This window comes from Durio zibethinus, chromosome 21 (genome assembly GCF_047325235.1).
Source record: "Durio zibethinus cultivar Kanyao isolate XHJ-2024 chromosome 21, ASM4732523v1, whole genome shotgun sequence".
Classification (NCBI taxonomy): Eukaryota; Viridiplantae; Streptophyta; class Magnoliopsida; order Malvales; family Malvaceae; genus Durio; species Durio zibethinus.
Window position 1 is genome coordinate 20,509,879 of NC_143182.1, and position 10,395 is coordinate 20,520,273.

Here is a 10,395-nt window from a genome sequence, read left to right on the forward strand (position 1 = left end):
AAGACAATGCTAAAACACCGCCATGAAAATGAAAACAAAAGGATTTGAATCTTTCCCCATCAAGAAGTAAAACAGAATGTCCATCCTACACGAATAAAAGAGCCGGTAGGATACTCGATTGAGGCAATAGCTCATCAAAAACCCTAAAGAGTTGGTCCAAGCGAGCTGAATGTGCCTTGGAAAAGCAAAAACATCTCCTCAAGGATAGCTCCTAATCCATCCATGTAAGCTAAGCCAAGCAAAGACCAAGTTAGTAGTTATTAGATTTAAAGTTCACGGTTTTATGATTGTTGTCGCAAGACGAAGGTATAGAGAGCCCTACCCCAACCCCCGTAGGAAAGAGTGCATGCACCATCCTCTGTAAAGCTTTTGTAAAGCTATAGATGTACAGTGGACATAGACAAACTGCACTACCCACAATATTACAACCTCTTTTGTTTCATCAACAGTGAAAGTAAAAAGTGTGCACAACTCTTCCGTCAATCAATGAAATGATGTGTAAACAACGACCCAACTCTCTAATACCTTTAACTCTCTAACAAGCAAGCAAACTTAAAAGGCTGACACCTAACCAAAAAGACATTACCCCCAGTACAAACAGCTTGAAAAACACCACCTTGAGTGCTAGAGCCCCAGATGTTTTAAGGTAAGGTAAAGCTAGCTTGGACTTTGAGGTGGCAACAACGAAAACAAGACCAAGTTCTGTAGGAACGAAACTAAGTCCTTGAAACATAAGAAGATGAAGCCGAGTCCCCTAAAGCATAGAGGGACTCGAGGAAAACTTCAATCTCGCTACTACAAAGATTGAGCTTTTCGGAGAGACATCTCGGACGTCTGACCAAAGCAAATGAAGAGTCCAAGAGAAGAAAAGGTACCGAAAGAACTCTAAAGCCAAAAAATATTGCTAAACACCTAAGCTCGTAGGCTTGGATGTCGCCTGAGAAATTAATTAATAGACATGAATACTGAGCTCTTAAACTTGGATGCCGTTTTTAGGACATGACAAAACTGTCAAAATGCAAAATTTTGAGCTTCAAGGATTGTAGACCATAAAACTTCATAAGCTCTTAAGCTTGGAAGCTGTTCGAATCATGGAAGTGACAAAACTCCCCAAGCTCTTAAGCTTGCAAGACATCAATAGATGTAACAAAGATCTCTAAGCCACTTAAGATTAGAAGATCAATAATCAGACCAAGAAAGGCGTCACTAAAAGGCAAACTCCACTTTAAGGGTACATCACATAAAGTGAGCTTCACTAAGGAAAGACATCAAACATTACCTAATGTAAACCACAAATAAGGCAAATGTCGCCTCAAGTGAACCTCGCATGAGACAAATGTCACCCGAAGGAAACCTTGAATGAAGTCATGCCTAAAGCAAAGGCCACACAAGGAAATTCTATATAAAATGGAACTCCGTAGGCACACCCACTAAAGACGGACACAAGGTTGCCCAACACTCGAAAACATATTCAACAGAAGAAGAATCTCTCAAGGGGATACTAGCCAACATAATCAAACTCCAAGGGAGGGATTAGCCCCCACCAGAACCATGGAGCCACCGAAGACATCAATAAGCTCCCAAGAGCTTGTTAATTGATATGGTCGGCATCTAAAGGAGGAAGTAGGACCCCTTAGTGGAGTTACTCAAGCATGCCTAAAGCCCTAAGGCCAGATACATACACTCAAGAAGTCATATAAGGTGTAAAGTCCTCAAGCAAGGGACAAAACATTAAAAGAAATGCTAGACATGAAGAAACAGTAAGAATAAGAAGAAAAGAGATGGTTGATAAAACTACAAAGAACATTGATTAATCATCGTTGTTCCCCAAAAGACCATTCTTAAGTCTTAGATTTGAAGTTATTAGAAATAAAATAAATTCAATATCTTGTTTATTGTTCAGAGTGTACTACACAATCACAAACAAAGTTCCTCAAAGCTTGGATAATTCTATAAGGTAGAAAATTCTTATAACTGAAATGTAACCAGAAAAGGATTCATGCATCCCAAGTTCAGAGAAAGAAATGTTATTTTCATGCAGCATTAGTTTGACATCATTGTAAATAATTTACCAGCAAATTAAAATTGAACCACACCAAAACTAATTTTATTACATTTCAATCAGAATCAAGGGCAGAACAAACCTGTATAACTTTACAATCCAGTCGAAAAAATTTTGACCCAAATGAATAGGGTTAAAAAGAATGAAGCCAGCCTGTTAGTGCAACCAAGCACACTACCAGCGCCAGATGAATCAAATTACAATGTTCTCAAGAAAAATGCCCTACATCATTGAGCATATACACCGGATAACGGGAGAAGAATGTAACTATTGCTATACCAAGACAATTTGAAACCAATTCTCTGAACCTGAAATGATAGCAAAAGCAAGAGAAATAGTTTGAGTTTAATATTTGAAAAGCATGAATTGTGTTTTCTGTGAAATGTAATAAAAATAATAGATAGGTAAAGACTACACCATACCATCAGTTGAATTACCCCCGCAATATTTTTCAAATTTCAGGCATAATAGTTCAGAACCATACTACATACCCCAATTTGCATAAAGAATGGTTACAACTTACAAATTGCTGTAAATTTTATTCTTAAAATCAAACAACCACTTTATCAATTGGTAAGCCAAAAATTTATCTCATGAAGCTATTCCTTAGCAAACCAAGCTCAAACCAGAGGCTCAGCAATAAGATGCCAGAAATTAGATAATTACTCCTAGTAATATCAGTTAATCCTTTTCTTATGTACCTATTCAACATTTGGCATTTAGTTACTACATCCTTCATTCTTTCTGATACTTAATCATTGGACCATTACTACCGTTCAAAGTTAGAGCAGCGGCATTACTCTTTCCTATTTGAAAAAATGGTCTTATTTTTGCCTCATAGCATAGATGCTTTAAAAGACCATGCAATACATGAAAAGAAAGCCCTATGCCTCTTCGTATCAAATTATCAATTATGTCCTAATAGAACCCTAAAATACAAATACACCCCCCCCCCCCCACTAATTAAAAAGTAATGCATCCTAGCACTACTGAAAAAAGCACACATTTCAACTTAACGACAATCTTCTCAATCACACTGCAGCTAGCCTTTCTTTAACCATAACTTAACTAAGAGGGCCTACAGTTGAATTATAGAGTAAAGCAAGATTCGTTAAATTTCAGAGCAGCTGAATGGAACAAAAACAAGACCATACATATTTCAGTTACAAGACATTCACTTTGAAGACTTCCACTCAACAACTGCAATTTTTTTATATCCTCAGTATTGCCTCATGCTAGCGCTTTAAATTGTAATCACCTTGCAACTGCATCTAATGATCAATATGACTGCAAATAGGCTTCTAAATGTCCTCTTTTACAATAATCAACATCTAACCATGAGTCGAATTTACTGGCTAAATAAAACTCAAATTAAATTAAGATTAAGATATGTTTTCAAAAAAGGAAAACAAACTGAATTTTAGAAAGTACATTGGAAATTGTTGAAATTTTTAGTTGTAGAAGGTGTTTGAATTTACTTCACTTTGTTTTTTAAAGCATTTCGTCACTCCACTCACGTACTTTATCTAAAAGTGATATTTTGAATGTCAAACAGATTTCAACCGCTGTAAAGGTTGACTTCATTATTAGGAACTGAATTCAAAATGACAAATAGAAGGGAACTCAATTACATGTTTCCATGAGATACAAAGATATAAATTAGCAAATGTACACAATTGAAAATTGATTCTATTTTTCATTTCTAAGAAAAAAAAATCCTTTCAGGAGCAAGCTGTACCTCAAGATAAGATGACAAGTCCTAGATACATTGCACCAGCAAGGAATATGAATGATATCATTCCCCTGCAAGCAGTGTTCACAAAGAAAATGTGAGCAGCAAGACAAATAATCATGAAATATTTACAACTTTGCACATCATAGACACTGTCCTCATGTTCCACTATTCATGCTCTGTCAAAGCTTCAAGTGTCAGTGTCTCACCATATAAATCCCCATCCAACTCCATTGCAGGGGCAAGGACAAATTTCTGCAAACTTCTCAGCATCACTGGAGTTAACTCTTCGAGATATTAGATCGTCATAGATATCTACGCAAATAATATTCAATTCACTTTAAACTTAATTCTTAACTCTTACAACAAACAATTGGCATAAATAAATAAAAGAAGGAAAAATTATGAAGAAAAAAGTCAGAGGAAGCAGAACCACTGAATACATACCGTAGACAGAAAACAAACTGTTCATGACACCTGCAATATCCAAATTATAAATAAGCAACACTTCTTTTAACAGAAGAGATTTGAAAATGAAATTATTCCTTGGAAAAGAAAAGGAAAAATGACAAGAGAGCCTATACCAATGAAGAGAATGACATAGCGGAGAATACGAACTGTTGTCCTTTCTTGCAAAAGCCAAATTATAGCAAGGAATATAATAAATCCTGAGGAATCCAATTTATTGATAGCAAAATTATTAGCACTTAAACTCATGGTTATAAAAATACAAGTCAAGGCTATGAGGGTACTCACCAATGCAAAGTCCTCTAAGTGTCCACTGTTTGAACACTCAACAAGTTAAAAGCTTGAAAATACCGTTTAAAGCATATAAATTTAAAAAAAAAAAAAAGAGGAAAGAAAGAAAGGAAGGAACATCCGCATATGAATACCAATTTTTATTAGGAAATATTATCTCCTTGACATCTTACATTTTTAGCATAAAAGAGCACAACAACCAGAGCAAGAAGAAAACAACCAGCAGCTATTCTAGCAGTGACAAGATTTGTGGATGCAAGAATTAAAGCCATCCCCCAAAATGATGAGCCAAGATCTGGATGCAAAAGCAATTGTAAATTGATAAATGCCACTGAAAAGCAAATTGCATTAGATGAAAGATCACCTAGTTGGAAATGGATACAATAAAAACTTTGAGAAGGTTGGTAATTAATTTAATAATAAAAAAAGGAAAGGAAAAAGAAAAATACTTACATCCAGCAGGCAAGATCAACCAGTATACACCACCTCGTGTCTGTGTTACTCCACCTTCATCTGCATGAACCTGGATCCCTTCTACCTGCATGTTAAGCAAATACGAATTTTAACCATTGAGCAGACCATAACACAAAAACTAAACGTCAGCAATATGAGTTATCATTAAATTAAACCGACTTAAAAACAAAAAACAATTTGCAATTCTATTCAAAGCAATTTTGGTAGGGTGCCACTTAGAATAAACTTGTGAAGCTCATATAAGCACTCATTTTCTGGTGAAATAATATGGTGCGTACCTCATACACAAAGATAGTAAAAATTTTAATTTGCAACAAGCAAGAATGGTTAAGTGGCACAACAGACTTCTTAAAGTGAGATCATGCACTACATACAAGAACATGAAAAACCGTGAAACATGTGTAACAATATTACATATGTGGTCCATGATCCCATGGAGTACAAAGGCATTTAAAAAGATGTAAAGGGAAGATATGAAATTTAATTATTGATTCACAACACTGGCACAGAATGGTAACTTTTTCTTTTTGAGTGCCCGAAACGAGCAAAATTTGTAAAGCATCCTTGATCTGTAGCTTAAGCTTGAAAACAAGTTAATTGTATTTTGCCTTGCATTATGAAGATATAGAAATTACATACCAAAAAAAAGAAAATATACAAATCAAATAAATATAAATTGATGTTCAAGACCTAATCTAGTAGCCATAAAAAGGTCCAAAGATACTAGAATCTTTGGTTCAATCTAAACACTTAGATGTCAACCACAAATTACTAACAAAATGAAGCATATTTATTTAAGATGTTCTTCTTCACCTTTTTATGTGGCGAGGGGCTTTCAATGATTAATTCACAAAAGAGGATGATATTTAATCAGAAGAGTCAGTCATATTAATTAGCTCCCATAAAACTGAGTTCATAATCAATTGAACTCAAAAAATATCAGTCATTCCATACGACCATCTCACAAGATACATAAGTTAAAAAGGAAAATAAACACCATGGAGTCAAACAATCTCATCATCACATTGAAAACATGTTTTACCCTTTACATGACAAGATAAAGGGAAGAGTTTCTTACATGACCACAGGTAAGTTTGCAAGCAATCGCATGACTTGCTTCATGCAAGAATACTGTAATGAGCTTAAAAGGTGTCAATAGCACTGTCCTCCATAGCTACAACAATCAGGGGGGAAATTAGATGAAATCATAAATTTAAGTAAACATAGGCAAACAGTTCAAAGCTCAGGGAAAGAAAAAAGAAATGACTGAAAATTATCATGCAAGGCAATTCTATTAAATTTGCCCAATTTTATATACAATGCTACCATACAGTTGAAAGAACTCCATTTTATACCTTTTAACCGAAAGTCAGCTACAATTAATCCTCCTGGAAAACTCCTTATAAATAGTTGACCAAGTTCCATTAGAGGCCATATTAGTTCATGCAAGGTTGATATAAACACAAAGTCCTTGTTGCATCACCTCATTCTAAATTACATAATTCTCCACACCCATAACCACAACAATCTCATCTGAACACGTGCTGTTTTTCTTCTTCTTTTCTTTCTATCCTTAAGCTTCAACGACAGTTTTTTTTTTTTTTTAATAATTTTTCTTAGCTTCTAGAAGTCAGATTTATTCATACCACTTCAACTCGAAATCCTAATTCTCATAAACACATTTCCAACTCATAAGTGCTTCCAGAAAAGAACCCAAAATCCCTCCAATTTGCAAACCAAGAAACTCTTTAAACTAAAACTAACAATTATGGTTTAGTCAACTCAGGATTTAAAATGTGGTGGCGGCCGCATTTTCACTTGCATCGCGTTTATTGCAATTGTGAACATAACGAATAAGATAGCACTAATTGCGCAATTTTCACAATTTATCATTGAATAGTTTGATATAAAATTATTTATTTATGATATTTAAAGTAATTTATGATATTTTAATCTTACATTTATAGGCTAAAATAATTTTTTCCACATATTTTAATTATAACTTAAAATTAATATGCTATAAAATTCATAAAATTTATGAATATATCAAAGAAAAACATAAATAACGGTCTTAGCGTCCCTTTACGATCACAATTTTTCGTTATACTGTCGCGGACGCTATTTAAATCCATGAGTCAACTTAACCGCAAATGCCCTTATTGACTAGCTCGCTCATCCTTCAAACAAACATAACAATGGAATTCTTACTAAATTTACCCAGTTTTGATCTTTTCTCTTTTTTTTAACGACCAAATACAGAGCAGAATAAACCATCTTTATATCAAGAAGAAAAACCAAGAAAGAAACTTACAGCAAGAATGACAACAGTGAAGACACCTATTGTCACCAGAAAGGCCACTTGGTCATTATTGCAGCAACTTTTCAACTCCCAATTTGCCATTTTCTCTTTTTACTTCAAAAACTAAGAACAACGCTTTCCTTCTGGGTATGTGTTTGGATCTTGAGAAAGTGAGAGAAAAAAATGAAGAAAAAAGAAGAAAGTTCGCAGAAAGAAAAACTACTTGGCTTTTGGTCTTCGCGTTTTTATATTGTTGATTGGAATGTGAAAGGACCAATACAATTGCGCGTTATTTACATATTTTTGTCGCTTTTTTATTTTCTATATGACTTGCTGGTTGTTGCAGGTGAAGACTAAGTCCTGATTGGGCGAACGTCTGCCAATTCATATTTGTCGTTGGGAAATGTTAAAAATTGGCCGCCTTTGATATTTTCAAAAGACAAATTATTGTCTAGCTTTCTGGTCTAGTAGATAAGAATGCCTTAAAAAGATATAAGATTGGGCTCAAACATCAGTCTCTCCTTTAACGCAAGGCTCTATCTCTTTAAAATAAAAAAATAAAAAAAAATTATTTGATAAATTTAATTTTTTTATTTTATAAAATAACACATATGCGATCGGATCAAAATAAATTTTTATTTGTTTTAAATTATTTTAAATTTATAAAATTTAATTTAATTTAATTTTTTATATATATATTTAAATTTGACTCAAACTAATGTTATAAGATTACATAAAAATAAATATTTAAAAAAATTTAAAAAAATTATTTGGTATATTGTATATAGAGTTTTTTAATAAATATTATTTTATTTTAAATTTTAATAAAAATATTACACAAAATATAAATTTTATTTTAAAATAATAATTAAATATTGACCTCCCCTCCACGTCAAGCATGCAATCTCTCAGACATTAGGAGATGAAAGGCAGTGATACTCAACACGATGTTGTGCAATATTATGCGAATATTGTAGGATCAATAGGTTGGAAAGGGAGATCGATGGTTCTGTCTCACAAATTTAGCAAATTCTTCAAAAGAGTAGCTATGATCGGTTTCGGTTCCATTCTTGAAGCTGATACAAATGCAGAAGAGAATAAGCAAGATTTTTGTTCTCTCTGAAAATTACAAGGCACCACCACATTGCTAATAGCTTTTTCTAGAAAGCTTGGTCGATCGTGCAAGAGAAGAATTCGCAGCTGCTATTTTCGACTTCTTCAACTCTAATAAGTTATAACCTTGTAAATTAATCAAACAAATACGTGTGTGTATGTATGTATGTATATATATATATATATTTATTTATTTATAAATTATTTATTTATTTTAAAAAATATTCGAACTTAATTCATGTTTGATAAAAAAATTATTCTATCCATTCAAATTTAATTTATTTAAATGATAAAATATTTTGTATTCAATTCGGTTCAATTAAGTTAGAAAAATTTACTCGTAAACATTAAATAAACATATTAACAAACATATACAAACGAATATGTTTATGAATAATAAATAAATTATAATTAAATAAATTTAAACAAATAAGTATAAGTGAACTTTAAAATATGATTAAAGTAAAAGATAAAAATTTAATTTTATTATTATTATTAAAAACGAATAATAAACAAACAAATTTTAAATAAACTTTAAACGAATTTATTTATAAATATAAACAAATTAAACAGACCTTTTTTTATATTCAATAAATAAAAATGATATTTAAAATTATTTGTTAACTTTAATAAACAAATATAAACTAACAAAAACTTAACATATTCACGAATGTTTCATCGAAAGTTGTATTCACTAACACTCTTAAACCTTTTATATAAATATAATATTTAGATAAAAAAAACTATTATAACTCTAATTTAAAATATATAGATGTAAATTTTGTCTATACTAAATAAAGATTCAACATTTTATCTGAGTAGAGATCAAGATAAATATTACATCGTGAAAATAAAAATAGATATGATTTTAAATTTTTTATAGGAAACAGGGAAGGTACTAATAATATAACACTAATTCCTTATCTGTACCCATACCTTATATATATTTATATATATATTTAATAAATAATTTTTTTATTAAATAATATAAATTATTATTTTAGATTAATTAAAATTAATATATTTCTATTTAAAAATATATATACTAATATATATTTATAAAAAAATTACATAAATATGCAAGATAAAAATAAAAACAAAGCTAAAAAATAAATTTATGTTTTTATTATTTTAAAAAAATTATAAATACGAAAGTTATCAATATCTATTAAATACTCATAGAAATACGGATAAAAATAGATTTGAAACACTCGTTGAATATAAATACGAAAATAAATATAATATAAAATTTTAAAAATGGGATAAAAATTATTTTACCTACCCTATACTTTACTTATTAACATCCTTACTAAAATCTTTGTCTCAATTCTTATGTAATATATTAATAATATATTAAATTCTTAATTTCAATAATCAATTATCAACCTTCTAACTATAGATAAAAAAAGTCTATCTATATCACATCTCACTCTCATTTAACTAATTACACATAGCAAATATGTATTTCATTTTAAAATACAATGAAATTATTTAATTATCTCCGAACCTTTGATCAAATGACTAAAAATGTTTGAAGAGACATCAAAGATTTGATTTCAAACCAAATCTCTTCGTTTTTTTTTTATACCAAAATTTCACCCTCCTAATGTAACAAAAAAAACTATCTAATTAAGCATGATAGCAAATATATATATCAAGGACTTCACCTTTCTGCTGTAAATATATATATATATATATATATCTAATTAAGGACGATAGCAAATATGTATATCATTTCGAAATACAATGAAACTGTCTTTTCCATGCCTTAGGAATGGGGTGGGATGTTGACGCCCAAAAACAAAACGAACAGTGAAATACTTGATTAGTTACAGAGGTGCTAATTACAAAGGTAATTGATCTTTGCTAAGTCACTATTCTATTGGTATATGGGTGTATTTGCAGCTATTGAGACTAGCCAATGAAATACTTTGGAGACAATTCCTCATTTCTCTC

The 10,395-nt window shown here is 31.2% G+C and overlaps 1 protein-coding gene across 4 annotated transcripts; it reads right to left on the reverse strand.

The window, feature by feature from the left end:
- Window positions 1-2,079: 2,079 nt before the first annotated feature.
- LOC111305751 (uncharacterized) lies at window positions 2,080-7,683 on the reverse strand. 4 transcript variants are annotated; one of them, XM_022903526.2, is made up of 10 exons: window positions 7,339-7,683; window positions 6,106-6,201; window positions 5,007-5,091; window positions 4,727-4,848; window positions 4,551-4,575; window positions 4,379-4,462; window positions 4,242-4,271; window positions 4,004-4,109; window positions 3,801-3,865; window positions 2,080-2,370 (listed from the first exon to the last, which is right to left on the reverse strand). In XM_022903526.2, the coding sequence occupies exons 1-9, from the start codon at window positions 7,426-7,428 to the stop codon at window positions 3,802-3,804; spliced, it is 702 nt and encodes a 233-aa protein (XP_022759261.2). In that variant the 5' UTR covers window positions 7,429-7,683; the 3' UTR covers window positions 2,080-2,370; window position 3,801. The 4 variants fall into 4 exon arrangements, with proteins under 4 accessions (XP_022759261.2, XP_022759260.2, XP_022759262.1 ...); XM_022903525.2 differs by having other exon boundaries at window positions 4,727-4,884; window positions 7,339-7,612; XM_022903527.2 differs by lacking the exon at window positions 6,106-6,201 and having other exon boundaries at window positions 4,727-4,884; window positions 7,339-7,643.
- Window positions 7,684-10,395: the final 2,712 nt, after the last annotated feature.

Bases quoted from the DNA above. Each gene is read 5' to 3' on its own strand.
- LOC111305751 (XM_022903525.2), bottom strand. From the start codon at position 7,428: ATGGCAAATTGGGAGTTGAAAAGTTGCTGCAATAATGACCAAGTGGCC. The intron at 6,202-7,338 runs GTAAGTTTCTTT...TGATTGTTGTAG, and splicing joins TCACTGTTGTCATTCTTGCT to CTATGGAGGACAGTGCTATT. The intron at 4,576-4,726 runs GTAAGATGTCAA...GTGTTCAAACAG, and splicing joins TGCTCTTTTATGCTAAAAAT to TGGACACTTAGAGGACTTTG.